This window comes from Musca vetustissima, unplaced genomic scaffold (assembly GCF_032173495.1).
Source record: "Musca vetustissima isolate MV318-11 ecotype Yass unplaced genomic scaffold, APGP_CSIRO_Mvet_v1 utg490858, whole genome shotgun sequence".
In the NCBI taxonomy this organism is placed as follows: domain Eukaryota; kingdom Metazoa; phylum Arthropoda; class Insecta; order Diptera; family Muscidae; genus Musca; species Musca vetustissima.
In genome coordinates this window covers 1-21,361 of record NW_026878575.1, presented here as the reverse complement: position 1 = coordinate 21,361, position 21,361 = coordinate 1, and the positions used below count along the sequence as shown (strand labels likewise).

At 35.1% G+C, this 21,361-nt stretch overlaps 2 protein-coding genes across 2 annotated transcripts; both read left to right on the top strand.

Moving 5' to 3' along the window:
* Window positions 1-3,275: 3,275 nt before the first annotated feature.
* On the top strand, window positions 3,276-8,198 carry LOC133323329 (aminoacylase-1B-like). Its single transcript, XM_061532267.1, has 6 exons — window positions 3,276-3,363; window positions 6,536-6,880; window positions 6,938-7,084; window positions 7,396-7,679; window positions 7,795-7,928; window positions 7,994-8,198. The coding sequence occupies exons 1-6, from the start codon at window positions 3,276-3,278 to the stop codon at window positions 8,196-8,198; spliced, it is 1,203 nt and encodes a 400-aa protein (XP_061388251.1).
* Window positions 8,199-12,329: 4,131 nt separating this feature from the next.
* LOC133323328 (collagen alpha-1(X) chain-like) lies at window positions 12,330-12,930 on the top strand. The gene is made up of 2 exons (XM_061532266.1): window positions 12,330-12,408; window positions 12,476-12,930. The coding sequence occupies exons 1-2, from the start codon at window positions 12,336-12,338 to the stop codon at window positions 12,928-12,930; spliced, it is 528 nt and encodes a 175-aa protein (XP_061388250.1). The 5' UTR covers window positions 12,330-12,335.
* The last annotated feature ends 8,431 nt before the right edge of the window (window positions 12,931-21,361 follow it).

The following is a 21,361-nucleotide window of genomic DNA, read 5'->3' as shown; positions in this document are numbered from 1 at the left end:
ACTACTGAAGCCAATGGTAATTGACATTATTGGACCATACCAATGTGGCTTCAGACCTGGAAAATCCACAATTGACCAGATTTTCACTCTGCGCCAAATCCTGGAAAAAACCCACGAAAAACACATCGACACATTCCACCTATTCGTCGACTATAAAGCCGCATTCGACAGCCCTATTCGTTCAGAGGCTATGCAGGATAACTTTAACTGGCACAAGATCAGCAGTTAATGTCGAAAAGGACCTCTCGGAGCCCGTTTAACACCGAACGAGGATTTAGACAAGGTGATAGTTTGTCATTGACATTATTGGACCATACCAATGCGGCTTCAGGTATGGCAAATCCACCATTGACCAGAAGAAGAAGACCACCAGCTCTTCTATAAGAAGAAGACCACCAGCTCTTCTATAAGAAGAAGACCACCAGCTCTTCTATATGAAGAAAGCGACCAGGTCTTCTACAGGAAGAAGACCATCAGTGTAATATCACTCTGCGCCAAATCCTGGAAAAAGAAATCCACGAAAAACACGTCGACACATTCCACCTATTCGTCGACTATAAAGCCGCATTCGACAGCCCTATCCGTTCAGCGGTGTATAAAGCCATGTCTATGTTCGGCATTCCTGCAAAATTAATACGGCTATGCAGGATAGCTTTAACTGGCACAAGATCAGTAGTTATACCGAACTAGGATTCAGACAAGGTGACAAGGTTTGTCGTGTGACCTTTTTAACATCCTGCTGGAAAAGGTCATACGAGAGGCAAAGGTGAACAGAAATGACACTTTGTACACCAAATAACACATGTTACTCGCCTACGCCGATAACATCGACATAATGGGTCGAACATTGCGAGGGGTAACAGCCATTTTTGATAAAAATTGAGAAGGAGTCTGCCAAAGTGGGTCTGGCAGTAAACGGCGAGAAGACCAAGCTGATGGTATCAACGCGTAAGATATCCAGTAGACTCGGACCAACAGTGGAACTTGAGAACTACAGCTTCGAGGTAGTCAAAGATGTTATATACGTTGGTACCGCCATAAATAAAAGTAATGACATCAGTTTTGAAATTCGGACAAGGATAGTCAAGATTGCCAACCGATGCTACTAAGGCCACCTCCCGCCAGACCAAACTCAAACTCACATAAAAGACGCTGATAATACCCGTGCTGTGTTGTATGGATCTGAAGCACGGGTACTTACGCAAGCAGATGAGGTGTTTGAGAGAAAAATTCTCCGAAAGATCTATGGGCCGTTGACGGTGGGTCTGGCAGTAAACGGCGAGAAGACCAAGCTTATGGTATAAACGCGCAAGACGTCCAGTAGACTCGGACCAACTGTGGAACTTGAGAACTGCAGCTTCGAGGTAGTAAAAGATTTTAAATACCTTGGAATGTCATCAGTTTTGAAATTCGGAGAAGAATAGTGATGGCCAACCGATGCTACTATGGTCTGAGCAAACAACTCAAAAGCAAAGCCACCTCCCGCCAGACCAAACTCACACTCACACCAGACGCTGATACTACCCGTGCTGTTATATGGATCTGAAATATGGGTACTTACACAAGCAGATGAGGCAACTCTTGGAGTGTTTGAAAGAAAAATTCTCCGAAAGATCTTTGGGCCGACCTGCGTTGATGGTGAATATCGCCGTCGAATGAACCGAATGAGTTGTAACAGCTTTTCTCGGACATCGACATTGTTAGACGCATTGAGCTGCAGCGACTACGTTGGCTAGGTCATGTTGTGAGAATGGATGAAGATGCCCAGAAGGCAAATAAAAGCGAACCAGCTGATGGTTCTCGCAGAAGGGGAAGGCCACGAATACGATGTAAAGATCAAGTCGAAGACAATATTGCCGAAAATGGTCTTTCAAACTGGAAAAACTCCGCAATAGACCGAAGCGCCTTGAAGTCTTTTCTAAGATCGGTTTATGGAACGAAAGTTCTGTCACAAGCCAGGAACGAAAGTTCTGTCACCAGCCAGATATGTAAGTAAGTAAACAAGGCGTGGATTTTTTAAAAAATATTTTTTGGAGTCTAAACAAGGCGTGGATTTTTTAAAAAATATTTTTTGGAGTCTAAACAAGGCGTGGATTTTTTAAAAAATATTTTTTGGAGTCTAAACAAGGCTTGGATTTTTTTAAAAATATTTTTTGGAGTCTAAACAAGGCGTGGATTTTTTAAAAAAATATTTTTTAGAGTCTAGACAAGGCGTGGATTTTTTAAAAAAATATTTTTTAGAGTCTAGACAAGGCGTGGATTTTTTAAAAAAATATTTTTTAGAGTCTAGACAAGGCGTGGATTTTTTAAAAAAATATTTTTTAGAGTCTAGACATGGCGTGGATTTTTTAAAAAAATATTTTTTAGAGTCTAGACAAGGCGTGGATTTTTTAAAAAAATATTTTTTAGAGTCTAGACAAGGCGTGGATTTTTTAAAAAATATTTTTTAGAGTCTAGACAAGGCGTGGATTTTTTAAAAAAATATTTTTTAGAGTCTAGACAAGGCGTGGATTTTTTAAAAAAATATTTTTTAGAGTCTAGACAAGGCGTGGATTTTTTAAAAAAAATATTTTTCCTGATACCCTTTAAGCATTCCGATTTCCCTCACTAATACTCTTAGACCCCAAAATACGACCACCTGCCATTGTTTGACTTCTGATAAGAATTTTCCTCACTTGTTGTTTTTTTTTTGTTATTGCTGTTGCTGATAATGTTGTTGACATCGCATTCGAGTGACATGGAAGTGGTCGCTTGACACAGTAATCACACTTCGTCGGCGGGTTTTAGCGCCGCACCGCAAACTTTGACGAATAGAGAGATAGTAAACATAAATTAAGTGAGAACAAAACAAAACCAAGCGAACACAAATTGCGGATCACTTAAACAAATGATTCCAGCGGTAGATAAATTTTCATACAAATGTGGGTCTGACCCGCAACACCGCTCTCTGCCCAACCCCCGGCTATGACCAAGCGCTGAATTAAAAGAAAAAAATATTTAAATTGAAATCTACGATTGTCAGGTTTTTTTATTTGTTTATCTGTCAGTTTTATGGTCATTATGTTGTTGTTGTCGGAGGAAAAAAAAATTATCTAAAATGGGGAAAATTTTCAGTTTGGCCCCCGTAACAAACAAAACCAAACCCCATAATGAAGATCAGTGCAATTGCAACGTTACTGTCGAGTGGAAGTCAATAAGCGAAGCTTAAACAACATTTTTTTCAAATCGAAAATAAAATCTAACTTCGTTTTGGATCGGAAAACACCCCTGCCATCATGCCGAACAAGTGGGAAAATAACGAAGAAATTGAATATTTTCGTGAATACCTGCGGATACCCAGTGTTCATCCGAAACCGGATTATTGTAAGTTTGACAATGTGTGGAGCAAATGTGTATCTGTGTATGTGTATCCAATAGAGTGTGAGAAAATTTAAAAAATTGGCAGCAATTAAATAATTAAGTGAATAATGTGATAGACAATAGGTGTGTTCGCTCAAAAAACTATTTTTTAAAAAATCCACCATACTGTGGTACAGGGTATTATGTCTTTGTGCATATGTTTGGATAAAATTTGGCACAGCTCATTTATTTGGTGCAAGGACGAACCCTATTGAAATTGGGAAAAATCGGTTCAGATTTAGATATAGCACCCATATATATTTTCGTCCGATTTAAGGTAAATGGTACACCAAAGTCCCTAAATATCTTTCGATTTGCACGAAATTTGGCGTAGGCTACTAAATTAGGTCTAGAACGATGTGTGTTAAATTTCGTGAAAATCGGTTCAGATTTAGATATAGCTCCCATATATATTTTGGTCCGATTTAAGGTAAATGGTGCACCAAAGTCCCTATATATCTTTCGATTTGCACGAAATTTGGCACAGCTTACTGAATTAAGCTTGGAATGATGTGTGCTAAGTTTCGTGAAAATCGGTTCGGATTTCGATATAGCTCTCATATATATTTTCGTTCGATTGTAGGTAATTGGTGCACTAAAGTCCCTATATATCTTTCGATTTGCACGAAAATTGGCACATCGTACGGAATTAAGCCTAGAACAATATGTGCTAAATTTCGTGAAAATCGGTTCAGATTTAGATATAGCTTCCATATATATTTTCGGCCGATTTAAGGTAAATGCTGTACCAAAGACCCTATATATCATTCGATTTGCACGAAATTAGGCATGGCGTACTGAATTAAGCTTAGAATTATGTGTGCTAATTTTCGTGAAGATCGGTTCAGATTTAGATATAGCTTCCATATATATTTTCGGCCGATTTAAGGTAAATGCTGTACCAAAGACCCTATATATATCTTTCGATTTGCACGAAATTTGGCACAGCGCACTGAATTGAGTCTAGAATGATGTGTGCTAAGTTTCGTGAAAATCGGTTCAGATTTAGATATAGCTCCCACTTATATATTTTCGTCCGATTTAAGGTAAATGGTGCACCAAAGTACCTATATATCCTTCGATTTGCACGAAATTTGGCATGGCGTACTGAATTAAGCTTAGAATGATGTGCGCTAATTTTCGTTAAGATCGGTTAAGATTTATATATAGCTCCCATAGATATTTTCGTCCGATTTAAGCTAAATGGTACACCAAAGTCCCTATATATCCCTCGATTTGCACGAAATTTCGCACAGCGTACTGAATTGAGTCTAGAATGATATGTGCCAAGTTTCGTGAAAATCGGTTCAGATTTAGATATAGCTCCCATATATATTTTGGTCCGATTTAAAGCAAATAGTGCACCAAAGTCCCTGTATATCTTACGATTTGCACGAAATTTCGTATAGCGTAATGAATTAGGTCCAGAATGATGTGTGCCAAGTTTCGTGAAAATCGTTTCAGATTTAGATATAGCTCCCATATATATTTTCGTCAGATTTAAGGCAAATAGTGCAAAAAAGTACCTATATATCTTTCGATATGCACGAAATTTGGCATGACGTACTGAATTAAGCTTAGAATGATGTGTGCTAAGTTTCGGGAAAATCAGTTCAGATTTAGATATAGCTCCCACTTATATATTTTCGTCCGATTTAAGGTAAATGGTGCACCAAAGTACCTATATATCCTTCGATTTGCACGAAATTTGGCATGACGTACTGAATTAAGCTTAGAATGATGTGTGCTACGTTTCGTGAAGATCGGTTCAGATTTAAATATAGCTCCCACATATATTTTCGTCCGATTTAATGTAAATGGTCTACCAAAGTCCCTATATATCATTCGATTTGCACGAAATTAGGCATGGCGTACTGAATTAAGCTTAGAATGATGTGTGCTAATTTTCGTGAAGATCGGTTCAGATTTAGATATAGCTTCCATATATATTTTAGGCCGATTTAAGGTAAATGCTGTACCAAAGACCCTATATATATCTTTCGATTTGCACGAAATTTGGCACAGGGCAATGAATTGAGTCTAGAATGATGTGTGCCAAGTTTCGTGAAAATCGGTTCAGATTTAGATATAGCTCCCATATATATTTTCGTCCGATTTTATGTAAATGGTGCACAAAAGTCCCTATATATCTTTCGATTTGCACGAAATTTTGCATGGCGTACTGAATTAAGCTTAGAATGATATGTGCTATGTTTCGTGAAGATTGGTTCAGATTTAAATATAGCTCCCACATATATGTTTTCGTCCGATTTAAGGCAAATAGTGCACTAAAGTACCTATATGTCTTTCGATTTGCACGAAATTTGACACAGCGTACTGAATAATGCCTAGAATAACGTGTGCCAAGTTTCTAGAAAATCGGTTCAGATTTAGATATAGCTCCCATATATATTTTCCTCCGATTTAAGGTAAATGGTGCAACAAAGTTCATAAATATCTTTCGATTTGCACGAAATTTAGCACAGCGTACTGAATTAAGCCTACAGTAATGTGTGCTAAGTTTCGTGAAAATCGGTTCAGATTTAGATATAGCTCCCATATATATTTTCGTCCGATTTAAGGTAAATGGTGCACCAAAGTCCCTATATATCTTTCGATTTGCACGAAATTTTACACAGCGTACTGAGTTAAGCCTACAGTAATGTGTGCTAAGTTTCGTGAAAATCGGTTCAGATTTAGATATAGCTCCCATATATATTTTCGTCCGATTTAAGGTAAATGCTGTACCAAAGACCCTATATATCTTTCGATTTGCACGAAATTTGGCACAGCGTACTGAATTGTGTCTTGAATGATGTGTGCTAAGTTTCGTGAAGATCGGTTAAGATTTAGATATAGCTCCCATATATATTTTCGTCCGATTTAAGGTAAATGGTGTACCAAAGTCCCTATATATCCTTCGATTTGCACAAAATTTGGTACATCGTGCGGAATTCCGCTTAGAATGATGTGTGCTAAGTTTCGTGAAGATCGTTTCAGATTTAGATATAGCTCCCACCTATATATTTTCGTCCGATTTTATCAAAGTGGTGAAGAGTATCATATAGTCGGCCCAGTCCGACTTTACTACTTCTCTTACTGGTTTTATTTAATTAATATTTTCTTATACTTATAGCAAAATGTTTGGACTTCTTGAAAAAACAATCCGAAAGTCTCGAGATGCCAATGCGTATTTTCTATCCGGTGAACAAAGATAATCCCGTGGTAGTTCTCTCCTGGCCTGGCACTGATCCCAGTTTACCTGCAATTTTATTGAACTCCCATATGGATGTGGTTCCCGTCTTTCCCGAAAGTTGGAAGCATGAGCCCTTTGGTGCTGAAATCGATGAGGAGGGAAGGATTTTTGCTCGTGGCGCCCAAGATATGAAATGTGTGGGTATGCAGTATTTGGGTGCCCTGCGTAAGCTGAAGCGGAGGGGAGTGCAATTTAAGCGCACCATTCTGGTGTCCTTTGTGGCGGGTGAGTGGGAAGGAGGGATTTTGATCCGAAAATAGTCAAATATTGTGTGTGTTTCAGATGAAGAAATGGGTGGCGGTCTGGGTATGCGTGAATTTGTCAATACCAGCGATTTTAAGTCCCTTAATATTGGCTTCTCCATGGATGAGGGTTTGGCATCGCCCACCGAGGAGTTCCCGGTGTTTTATGCCGAGCGCAGTGTGTGGCGTAAGTATTCGGGTTTGAAACCAATAATTATAGTGTTTTTATTGAAAAAGTCCTTGATACCAAAAATAGTGCATACTTTTAGGAGGGATGCCTCCAAAAAAATGCATACTTTTAGGTGATAGCTTTGAAAATACTTTTCTACCAATTGGGAATGAATATTTCTTATTTTTCTTCAAAAAATATTGTCTACTAGGAACATTAGCAAAATGCGCTGCATATTTTTAGGAGCTGTACTAAAAGTGGTGCATACTTTTAGGAACTATTTTTAATAGGTTTTGAGTTTTCAAATTATTTTTTTCTTTTTTCCCCAGGAATTTATTTCAACATCAATGGCCAAGCTGGCCACGGGTCCCTGCTGCTAAAGAACACAGTGGGCGAGAAGGCCTCATATATTCTCCACAAAATGATGTCAATGCGTGAACAACAGGTGCGACGCTTGGAAAATAATCCTGAGCTGACAATAGGTGATGTCACGACAATTAATTTGACCCAGGTGCGCGGTGGAGTGCAAAGTAATGTTGTACCACCAACAATGGTGTTGGGTTTCGATGTACGCCTAGCCTTGGATGTGGATCACAAGGAGTTTGAGGAGCAGGTAAAGGGAAGGAGGAATTTTAAATTTTCATAGAAGAAGGGGAATGGGAGTTCTTTGGGCCTTGTTCCGATTAATTGTATAACCCTAAAATACCGCCTTTTTTCTTCCCTTTTAGCTCCACAAATGGTGTGAGGAGGCTGGTGGTGATATCACCTTGACATATGATCAGAAAAGACCAAAGGTTCCAGCCACCGCCGTAGATGATTCAAATCCCTATTGGGTGGCCTTCAAGGGGGCTGCAGATGAATTGTAAATTTGCACTAACTTCGATATAATTATGTGTGAGGTCCACTAATTATCTCTTCTCCTTCTAGGGGCCTGAAGCTGAAACCTCAAATCTTTACCGGTGGCACCGATAGCCGTTATATCCGCCAGGTTGGAATTCCGGCCTTGGGTTTCTCACCCATGAATAATACGCCGGTGCTGTTACACGATAATGATGAATATTTGCAGGCCGATATCTATTTGCGTGGCATTGATATTTATGAGAAGATTATTGTGAATCTTGCGAACTGTTGATCTATGGAATTAAGAAAAATCTGCAAATGGAACCAAAGATTAAAAATATTTTTTTTTGTGAAAAAATAAACAAAAATTAAAAAAAAATAAATAAATAGATAATAACGAAAAATCTTGGCATAGCCCAAGGCGTGGATTTATTAAAAAATATTTTTCAAGGCAAGGAGCGGATTTATTAAAAAAATATTTTTCAAGGCAAGTTGCGGATTTATTAAAACAATAGTTTTGACCGATAAACCAAGGCGTGGATTTATTAAAGAACACGTGAAAAATCCTTAAATTCGGCCGGGCCGAACTTTGGATACCCTCCACCATAGTTATACTGACTGAGATACTAGAAATGAAAATATAGGGAACATATCAAAAAGTGGACCTATACCGACATTTCTACAAACCGATTATGTAAACCACAATATAAATTTCAGAAAATTTCTATGGATAATTACACCCTCAGCCTTATGGCTAATGAGGGTATATACACTTTGACACGGTGAAAATGTGCCGCATCGAAATATTGGTTCTTGATCCCATGTTTCTTTGGACCAAATCCGTTTCAGAAAATGTTGATTTAATCCAAACATTGCCCATCTCATTATTTCTTCCAAAGGTAGTTCAAATTCGAAGATGGGGAATAACGGTCCACTCCATCTGGAACGTCCCACACAGGGGCTAGGCCTAAATGCGGGCTATCGTTCATATATAGTTCATTATCGAACCTTACGTTCTAGTTATTTATCTCGATATTCTCCGCAGGTGAAATGGTTACAACATAGTCTTAGAACCAAACCCAAAACGAGGAACCAATCAGATAACTATTTTAATATAAACCAGTAAGGAAAGTATTAAGGTCGGACGGGACCGACTATATGATACCCTTCACCACTTTGGGTATATTCTACATATGAATCCTAACAGATGTCGCAGTTTTAAAGGTCCAGTAAAATGGAATTCGATCTATAAACATGTCATTCTGCAACGGATACTATTTTTTTTATTTGGTCAGATATAGAAGCTATACCTAAATCTGAACTGATTTACGCTGTGTCAAATTTCGTGCAAATTGAAAGATATTTAGGGACTTTGGTGCACTATTTACCTAAAATCGGACGAAAATGTATATGGGAGCTATATCTAAATCTGAACCGATTTTTACGAAACTTAGCACACGTCATTCTAGGCTTTATTTCTATACGCTATGCCAAAATTCGTGCAAATAAAATGATTTTCAGGGACTTTGGTGCACCATTTACCTAAAATCTGCCGATACTATATATGGGATCTATATCTAAATCTGAACCGATTTTCACGAAACTTAGCACACATCACTCTAGACTCAATTCAGTACCCTATGCCAAATTTCCTGCAAATCGAAAGATATATAGGGACTTTGGTGCCCCATTTACCTTAAATCGGACGAAAATATATATGGGAGCTATATATAAATCTGAACCGATATTCACGAAACTTAGCACACATCATTCTAGACTTAATTCAGTACGCTATGCCAAATTTCGTGCAAATCGAAGGATATATAAGTACTTTGGTGCACTATTTACCTTAAATCGGACGAAAAAATATATATGGGAGCTATATCTAAATCTGAACCGATTTTCACGAAACTTAGCACACATCATTCTGGACCTAATTCAGTACTCTGTGCCAATTTTCGTGCACATCGAATGATATGTAGGGACTTTGGTGCACCATTTACCTTAAATCGGACGAAAATATATATGGGAGCTATATCTAAATCTGAACCGATTTTTACGAAATTTAACACACATCTTTCTAGACTTATTTCATTACGCTATGCCAAATTTCGTGCAAATCGAAAGATATTTGGGGACTTTGGTACACCATTTACTTTAAATCGGACGAAACTATATATGGGAGCTATATCTAAATCTGAACCGATTTTCACGAAATTTAACACACATATTTCTATATTTAATTCAGCATGCTGTGCCAAATTTCGTGCAAATCGAAGGATATATAAGGACTTTGGTGTACCATTTACATAAAATCGGACGAAAATATATATGGGAGCTATATCTAAATCTGAACCGAAACTTAACACACATCAATCTAGACTTAATTTAATACGCTTTGCCAAATTTTGTGCAAATCGAAGGATATATAGACACTTTGGTACACCATTTACCTTAAATCGGACGAAAATATATATGGGAGCTATATCTAAATCTGAAACGATTTTCTCGAAACTTGGCACACAGAGTTAGGTACAGACCTAATTCAGTACTCTATGCCAAATTTCATGCATATCGAATGATATATAGGGACTTTGTTGCACCATTTACTTTAAATCGGACGAAGCTATATATGGGAACTATATCTAAATCTGAACCGATTTTTCCCAATTTCAATAGAGTTCGTCCTTAGGCCAAATAAGTGACCTGTGCAAAATTTCATCCAATTCGAATCAAAAGTGCGAGCTGTACTTTGTTTATAATTTGACATGGACAGACGGACATGCATAAATCGACTCAGGAAGCGATTCTATGCATATTCTCATAAGGAACCATGTGTCTATCTCGATTCCTTTTGCCTGTTACAAACATATGCACAAAGACATAATACCCTGCACCACAGTGTGGTGAAGGGTATAAAAAGGGGGTCATTTGGGGTCTACCCCAAAATACCGAAAATTGGGGGGTACCCTTATATGGGGGCTATCCGAAAAATGAACCTATATTTATAATTTTTTTGTGGAGAGATTTTGTACCTATTAAGAACTCAAAATACTAAATTACAGCCAATTCGGTGGAAAAATCAAAATTCAAAATACTGAAAAGTAGGAGGTACCGTTATATGGGGGCTACCAGAAAAAGTGGACCTATATTTATAATTTTTTGTGGAGACATTTTGTACCCAATAGCAACCCAATGTACCAATGTATTCGGTTGAAAAACGCGCTCTAGAACCGCAAAATACCGAAAATTGGGGTGTACCGTTATATGGGAGTTATGCCTAAACGTGGACCGAGTAATGCCATTTTCGAACTTGACCTGCATGCAGACAAAAGGCAAACCTATGCAAAATTTCAGCACTCTCAATTCCTTCAGAAGATTGCGTGATTACAACAGAAGGACGGACGGACGGACATGGCTAGATCGTCTTAGAATTTTACCCTGATCAATAATATTTTTCAGAATTGACCAAGCCGCGGATTTATTATTTTTCAAAAAAAAAAGAAAAATATTTTGTATAAAAATTAAAAAAATATTTTTATACAAATTTTGAAAAAATATTTTTATAAAAATTTTGAAAAAATATTTTTATAAATATTTTGAAAAAATATTTTTATAAAAATTTTGAAAATATATTTAAAATTTTTTTTAAAGTTTTATTGATAATATTTTTTTTCAAATTTTTTAAGAATATTTTTTTGCGAATTTTTTTTTTTAATATTTTTTAATATTATTTTTTTCATAAAGCTTGTATTTATTATAAAAATATGTTTATATACGTCATGGATTTATTAAAAATTGTTTTAATTTTTTTTATATAAAAATAGTTTTGTTTTCAATAAAAAAAGAAACAATTTTTTCAAATTTGTTGTATTTTTTATTTATAAAAATAAAATGCGTTGATTTATTCAAGAAAATAAAAAAAAATCAATTTTTTTATTAAAAATATTTTTAATTTTTTTATAAAAACAAAAACTTTTAAAAATTTTTTATAAAAAATAGTTTCCATATTTTTATAATTTTTTTTTTTTTTCAATAAAAAATTCTCAAGTCTTTTTTAAAAAATATCTCCATTTTTCCTGAATACCCCTAATATTTTTTTGTTTTTCTGCCAAAAAAATAGTTTAGCACTTCAATTTCCTTCCTTCCTAACAACTATGACGGAATCTACCTCTCCCGTTCGATCAACAATTTTTTTTTTGTTTACAAGCAAAACCAGTGCATCATCGTCGGTCTACCTACCTGCCGACTCTGTTTACTTCCCACCCACTTTCTGAACTCATTAGCCCCCTCTCTCTCCCTCTCACTTTTAGTAATGCAAACGATTCGATGTGAATTTTGAGGAAACACAAAAATGTGAGTCAGGCTTAAAATCACGAAATTCGACATCAAGCCATACTAGTCGCTAAACAACTGGAAGCAAGTTAAGATGTTAGCGTTAATTCCGTCAATCAGTCTATTGGGAAGTGTCGTGCTAGCGAGTCAAATTATAATGAGTTCAGGTAAGACGCAAAAAGAAAGAAAATACAAATTTGAAACACAAGAAAAAATATAAAATTTCTTCTTCAGGTACAGGTCAAAATGGTTGGGGCAATACCGGTGCCAGTTCCTGGTCATCCTCAAGTTCAAGTGGCCTGCCAGGGCAACCTCCACAAAATGATTACAGCTATAGCTATGGTGGTGTAGATGCCAATGGGGTGCCTTACGGTGGTTATGGCGGTAATGGTGGCTTCCACATCAATGTAAATGATGCGCAGGGTCGTAGCCACACCTATAGTGGTGGTAATCCCACGGGTTTCCCAGGAGCTCCCGGCTTTACAGGCGTACCACCTGGTGCTCCACAACCTGGGCAGCCAGGTTATCCGGGGCCTTTTAGTTATTCCACATCAAATACCCAATATGGTAGGGGACCAGATGGCCGCCCATATGGCAACTCCTCATCATCATCGTGGTCTTCTGCATCGGCCTGGAGTACTTTCTATGTTATTGCCTTGTTTTCTTTGTATGCTATGATGAAGTTTTAACAAACAAATTATTATGTGATTATTATTTTTGGTTATTGTTGTTGTGATAAATAAATGTAAAAATAAAAAACAAAACATTTTCGAATTAGTTTGAAATGATTTTGAACCAAGTTTTGAGTTGTGTCATGTTTACGGCAAATTAAATTTAAATACAGCAAAAAAAAAAAAAAAAAAACAATAGACATTAAGGGGGATGACGATATAAATAAAAGCAAAACAAAAAACTTTTTTTGAAAAAAATTAAAAATTTTTTCTTTTGGAAAAATATTTATTTTTTGAAAAATATTAAAAAATTGCTTTGAAACAAAAAATATTTCATTCTTTTTTTAAATTAAATTATTTGTCAAAAACAAAATACAAATGGTATTCCCAAATAACCCGCCAACACTACTGAACAGTTTTTTGATAAAAAATATTTTGAACTAAATTATAAAAAATATTTTGAAAAAAAATAAAAAATGTTAAAAAAAATATTTTGAAAAATAAAAAAAAATATTTTGATAAAAATTAAAATAAAAAATGTTGAAAAAAATTTAAAAAAATATTTTGAAAAAAATTTAAGAAAGTTTTTGAAAAAATTTTAAAGATTTTTTTTTGACAAAAATTTTAAAGAATATTTTTGAAAATATTTTAAAGAAATTTTTGAAAAAATTTTAAAGAATTTTTTGAAAAAAATTTAAAGATTTTTTTTTGACAAAAATTTTAAAGAATATTTTTGAAAAAATTTTAAAGAATTCTTTGGAAAAATTTTAAAAGAATTTTTTTTTTAAAAAATTTTAAATAATTTTTTGAAAAGGGTTTAAGAAATATTTTTTAATAAATTCAGGCCTTGAAAAATATTTTTTAATAAATTCAGGCCTTGAAAAATATTTTTTTAATAAATCCAGTCCTTGAAAAATATTTTTTTAATAAATCCAGGCCTTGAAAAATATTTTTTAATAAATCTTCGCCTTGAAAAATATTTTTTTAATAAATCCAGGCCTTGAAAAATATTTTTTAATAAATCCACGGCTTGGGCTATGCCTTGAAAAATATTTTTAATAAATCCACGCCTTGGGCTATGCCTTGAAAAATATTTTTTTAATAAATCCACGCCTTGGTCTATGCCTTGAAAAATATTTTTTAATAAATCCACGCCTTGGGCTATGCAATGAAAAATATTTTTTTTAATAAATCCACGCCTTGGACTATGCCTTGAAAAATATTTTTAATAAATCTACGCCTTGGGCTATGCCTTGAAAAATATTTTTAATAAATCTACGCCTTGGGCTATGCCTTGAAAAATATTTTTTTTAATAAATCCACGCCTTGGGCTATGCCTTGAAAAATATTTTTTTAATAAATCTACGCCTTGGGCTATGCCTTGAAAAATATTTTTTTAATAAATCTACGCCTTGGGCTATGCCTTGAAAAATATTTTTTAATAAATCCACGCCTTGGGCTATGCCTTGAAAAATATTTTTTAATAAATCCACGCCTTGGGCTATGCCTTGAAAAATATTTTTTGTTGAAAACATACCTGTTGAGAATACACTCTGTAGTCAAACCAAATATTTGCACCTAGTAGGCTTTGGTATTCATATTGTATTTTGTGTTTGTATCATACTATTTTTCTGTACCTTTTGTAATAAAAGTTTGAACTGAACACAACATACGTGTCCGCTGTATTTATTACTAACATTGGTTATGGGCCCAGGATAATTTTTTGCTGAGGACAGAGGCCAAGGATTATATTGTGAAGGATATTACAACAAGGCGATTTTTGTAGCGGTTTAACAAAGGAAGATTTTGCTGATATTGGATACGATTTTTGTGAATTTGGAGTTGTGTTCCCAATAAAGCTTTTAAAGGGAAAAAGGAATTTTCAAGATGGCGACTCCGTCCCTACAAATAGAGAAATTGGATGAAGGGAATTATGATTCCTGGCACATGCATATGAAAAGCGTTCTGGTACATAACGAGCTGTGGAAGTATGCGAGTGGGACCTACGATTGTGACCCAAGATGGACAATGGAACAAAAGGAGGAATGGGTAAGACGTGACGAAAAGGCGTTGGCGATGATAATACTGAGCGTTAAAGGCAGCCAACTTAATCATATAAAGAAATGTAAAGTATCAGCGGAAGCTTGGAAGAAATTAGCAGAAATTTACAAGCCGAAAGGGCCAGTTCAAAAGGTGATGCTTTTTAAAAAGCTTATGAATTTAAAAATGATGGAAAACGAAGACGTGGCTCCGTATGTCGAAAAATTTGAAAACATTGTGGAGAAATTGGCCGACATAGCAATAGAGTTGCAGGATGAGCTCATAGTTATTATTCTTCTGTCAAGTTTGCCATCGAGTTGGGAAAATTTCATTGTTGCAATGGAGATCTGCATGAAGAGATTTATATGCAGCAGCCAGAAATGTTTGTGGATGAGAAGGCTCCAGATAAGGTTCTACGATTAAAGAAGTCGCTTTATGGCCTAAAGCAATCAGGCAGAGAATGGAACGCCAAGCTTGACATGTGCTTAAAAGACATCGGATTTACTTCATGCGATAATGAGCCCTGCTTATATAAGATGAAAATCAATGGTGAAATGGTTATAGTAGCTGTGTATGTCGACGACATCTTAATTGGTTGTGCAAACAAGTCTATTCTGCTGCAAGTGAAGCGTGCTATATTTAGCGAATTTGACATCAGCGAAAAAGGACCGGTTCAACATTTTCTTGGCATGGAAATTAATAGAGACGGGGAAACAGGAAGTTTAACAGTAAGTAATATGCAGTATATTAAGAATTTGTTGAAAAAATACAGTATGGAGGAATGCAAGACAGTGGCAACCCCACTTGATCCTGGTTTTCAAGTAGCATGTGACAAAGACTGAAAACGAGCTGATATACAAGCATATCAAACATTAATGGGAGAGCTTATGTATTTGGCGATCACAACTCGTCCCGATATTGTACATTCAGTAGCCAAGCTGTCGCAGAAAAATAGCGACCCTCACATTGAACATTTTAATGCAGGCAAGAAAATATTAAGGTATTTGTCTGGTTCTACTGAGTTGAAGATTGAGTACAAGGATGGTAAAAAAGAATTGTGCGGTTATGCGGATGCAGATTGGGGAGGTAACCCCATTGATAGAAAATCCTATACAGGATTCTTATTTTATTATGGAGAGTGTTTGATTTCGTGGGAATCTAAAAAACAACGTGTAGTAGCGTTGAGTAGCACAGAGGCAGAGTATATATCAATATCAAATGCTGCTCGAGAAGCTGTATATTTAAAAAGGGTGCTATATGAACTCGAAGGTGTTGAGAACAAAGCAGTGATTCTAAATGTTGATAATCAAGGTGCTATGAAGTTGGCAACGAACCCTGTATTCCACAACCGCAGTAAGCATATTGATATCAAATATCATCACGTTCGCGATGAAATATGTAAGAAGCAAATTGAACTTAAATATGTCAACACTAATGAAATGATTGCGGATATATGCACTAAGAATTTGCACAAAATTAAACATAAGAAATTTGTAGAATTAATGAACTTAAAAAATGTTGAATAATTATAATATTCGGTTTGAGGGGAAGTGTTGAAAACATACCTGTTGAGAATACACTCTGTAGTCAAACCAAATATTTGCACCTAGTAGGCTTTGGTATTCATATTGTATTTTGTGTTTGTATCATACTATTTTTCTGTACCTTTTGTAATAAACGTTTGAACTGAACACAACATACGTGTCCGCTGTATTTATTACTAACATTTTTTAATAAATCCACGCCTTGGGCCATGCCTTGAAAAATATTTTTTAATAAATCCACGCCTTGGGCTATGCCTTAAAATGTTGTTTTAATAAATCTACGCCTTGGGCTATGCCTTGAAAAATATTTTTTTTAATAAATCCACGCCTTGGGCTATGCCTTGAAAAATATTTTTTTAATAAATCTACGCCTTGGGCTATGCCTTGAAAAATATTTTTTAATAAATCCACGGCTTGGGCTATGTCTTGAAAAATATTTTTTAATAAATCCACGCCTTGGGCTATGCCTTGAAAAATATTTTTTAATAAATCCACGGCTTGGTCTATGCCTTGAAAAATATTTTTTAATAAATCCACGCCTTGGGCTATGCCTTGAAAAATATTTTTTAATAAATCCACGCCTTGGTCAATGCCTTGAAAAATATTTTTTTAATAAATCCACGCCTTGGGCTATGCCTTGAAAAATATTTTTTAATAAATCCACGCCTTGGGCCATGCCTTGAAAAATATTTTTTAATAAATCCACGCCTTGGGCTATGCCTTAAGAAATTATTTTTTTAATAATTCCACGCCTTGTGCTATGCATTGAAAAATATTTTTTAATAAATCCACGCCTTGGGCTATGCCTTGAAAAATATTTTTTAATAAATCCACGCCTTGGGCTATGCCTTGAAAAATATTTTTTTAATAATTCCACGCCTTGTGCTATGCATTGAAAAATATTTTTTAATAAATCCACGCCTTGGGCTATGCCTTGAAAAATATTTTTTAATAAATCCACGGCTTGGGCTATGCCTTGAAAAATATTTTTTAATAAATCCACGCCTTGGGCTATGCCATGAAAAATATTTTTTTTAATAAATCCTCGCCTTGGTCTATGCCTTAAAAAATATTTATTAAAAACCCACGCCTTGGGCTATGCCTTAAAAATATTTTTTAAAAACCCACGCCTTGGGCTATGCCTTGAAAAATTATTTTTTATAAATCCACTCCTTGGGTTATGCCTTGAAAAATATTTTTTATAAATCCACTCCTTGGGTTATGCCTTGAAAAATATTTTTTAATGAATCCACGCCTTGGGCTATGCTTTGAAAAATATTTTGTAATAAATCCACGCCTTGGGCTATGCCTTGAAAAATAATTTTTTTAATAAATCCACGCCTTGGGCTATGCCTTGAAAAATATTTTTTTAATAAATCCACGCCTTGGGCTATGCCTTGCAAAATATTTTTTAATAAATCCACGCCTTGGGCTATGCTTTGAAAAATATTTTGTAATAAATTCACGCCTTGGGCTATGCCTTGTAAAATATTTTTTTAAATAAATCCACGCCTTGGGCTATGCCTTAAAATGTTGTTTTTTTATAAATCCACGCCTTGGGCTATGCCTTGAAAAATATGTTTTATAAATCCACGCCTAGGGCTATGCCTTAAAATGTCGTTTTTATAAATCCACGCCTTGGGCTATGCTATAAAATGTTGTTTTTATAAATCCACGCTTTGGGCTATGCCTTGAAAAAATTTTTTTATAAATCCACGCTTTGGGCTATGCCTTGAAAAATATTTTTTATAAATCCACGCCTTGGCTACTTGACAAAAAATATTTTGTAATAAATCCACGGCTTGGGATTTTTTTTTTTTGAAAAAATATATCTTTTTTTAATTTCTTGCCTTGTAGATTTTTTCATGAACACCCCTAATATTTACCAAAATTTATTTCACATTCTGAATCACACGCATGTGAAATTGAAAGGGGAGTAAGCCATGTTTTTTTTTTTTGTATTTTGATTTACAATTCCGATCTACCTTTATTTAAACTTAAAGTTCTAGATCCCGACATAGTTACTCATCGTGTTTAAATTGCTTTAATTTTTTGTTTGAAATTTAAATCTCGATAGCCAAATAATAATACAAACAATAAAATTAATTGCTTTGTAAATGTGAGTGACGTGATACGTCACTAACTCGTTGTTAGTTTAGGTTTTTAGCGGCTATTACGTTGTGTTTTCAATTTTTATTGTGAGAATATTCACCAAAATTATGTTAATTTAATGGTTGGCTGTCGTTCAAATGCCAAGTAGCGTAAGTCAACTTTGATGATTTTTTTTTCTGAAGAGAAAAATTTGTTTATAGACAGAATTAAGTGTAGCTATATCAAAAAATTTAATTTGAGAAAAATTTAACTTATGTCATTATGCCTTTTACCACAACATTTTCTCAAATGAAACTATTAATCGCTAATATCACACGTGTATATGTGTGTTAGAGTTAATTTCGAGACGCTACACGCAATTTAGTCCAATGCGTTTTGGAATGGCAGAACTCCATTATTATACTGCAAACTATTACGGGATGACGTGACATTGTAAACATTTTTGAAACTTTACTACAAAAAAAAAAAAAAAAAAAAAAAAAATACCGGAAATATTATTTTTTCCCATTTACCTTAGGAGAAAATTTTTTAAAAATTATTTTTTCCAATTTACCATAGGCGTGGATTTTTTAAAAATTATTTTTGCCCATCTACAATAGGCGTGGATTTCTTAAAAATTATTTTTGCCCATCTACAATAGGCGTGGATTTCTTAAAAATTATTTTTGCCCATCTACAATAGGCGTGGATTTCTTAAAAATTATTTTTGCCCATCTACATCTGAGTGCTTCACAAGGCGTGTGTTTTTTAAAGAATATGTTTCTGATGCCCAACAAGACGCGTATTTTTTTTAATATTTTTGTTGAAGCTCAATATTTTTTACAGACTTATAAAATCTTTTATGCCACCGTTAGTCTGAATGTTAAAGCTAAATTTATTATCTATATAAATAGTAAATCATAGCGACCTTATGATTTCCAAATTTCATAGAAATCCGTTCACGTATTCATGAATTACAGTCTTAATTCAGTCTTAATTCAGTGAACTATGACAAAATTCGCGCAAATCAAATGATTTTCAGGGACATTGCTGCACCATTTACCTTAGATCGGACGAAAATATATTCGGGAGCTATATCTAAATCTGAACCGATTTTCAGGAAATTTAACACACTTCATTCTAGACCTAATATAGGGACTTTGGTGCACCATTTGCCTTAAATCGGACGAAAATATATTCGGGTGCTATATCCAAATCTGAACCGATTTTCTTCAATTTCAATAGGGTTCGTCCTTGGGCCAAGCAAATGAGCTGTGCCGAATTTCATCCAATTCGAATCAAAAATGCGACCTGGACTTTGTATACAAAAATACATGAACGGATGGACAGACGGACATGCTTAAATCGACTCAGGAAGTGATTCTATGCATATTCAAAGGAACCATGGGTCTATCTCGATTCTTTTTATCTGTTACAAAAATATGCACACACACATAATACCCTGTACCACAGAGTGGTGAAGGGTATAAAAATCCACGTCCTGTGACAGCTTCCAAAAATATTTTTTAAAAAATACCCGCGTTGTGGTAGCTCCAAAAAATATTTTTTAAAAAATTCAGGCCTTGTTCGGACTCCCAATAATATTTTTTAAAAAATCCACGCCTTGTGGTATCTGCCAAAAAATATAACAAAAAATCCGCGCCTTGGCTAATTAAAAAAAAATAATATTCTTCCATCTCTCTAACCACTGTACCATATGTAATTAATTTGTGACGGCCTAAAAGTAGGCAATAGTTTTTTGTCCGTCAAAGTTTAGAAACTATTTGTACAGCTTTTACTTTTTTTCAAATTATTGACATGGTTTTATAATTTACAACAATAACTAAATATAGTTACAAGAGTCAGTTATTAACAATTTACAATTGTAATTCAATGGCAAATAAAAGAAGACCTAAACCCACTACTCGGTCTATATAAACTTCCTCAGATATAAATATGCATCTATCAGTCAAACTGATATCCAACTGTCGATATGAAGTAGAAGTTCGCAATTTTATTGGTTACCCTTGTGGTGGCCCTAATGTTTGAAGGTAAAAAATAAAATAATTTCAAAATTTAATTTTAAATAAAAAAAAAAATTAATAAAAATTTGCAATTTCCAGCTGCCCTCGGTGAAGATGGTGCTGGCGGTCAATCCGGCCCTAATGGTTGCTATCATTATGAACATCATGGTGAGAATAGTTATGGTTATGGTTGGAGTGGTTCAAATGGAGGAGGCGGTGGTGGTGTCGGCAGCGGCGGCTGTGGACCATACGCTAATGGGCAAAACGATGATTGGATCCATTGGTTGCTTGGCGCTAATGGCAATATCGCTTGAAAATAATAACTTAAACTAAAACAGAGAATTCCTAATAGCTGCTGAATAAATATTAGGAAAAAAATCCTCACCTTTGTTTATTTGAAAAAATATTTTTCATACCCTACACAACTATGTTGTCAGGGTATTATAGCTTTGTGCAGCCCCAAGAGTTTGTAAATATTGGTCCTGGACCCACCTTTAATTATACCGAAACATATCTCGACTAGCGGAGTCGATCTAGACATGTGTGCAAATTTAACACACTGCAGCCCCAAAAGTTTGTAACGTTGCGAAATATTTGTCCTAGACCCACCTTTAAGTATACCGATCGTCATATCTCGACTAGTTGAGTCGATGTAGACATGTGTGTCCCTCCGTCCGTCTGTCCATTATAATTTGTAAACACGATACAGGTCACAGTTATGAACCAATCTTCAAGAAATTTTGCATGCAGG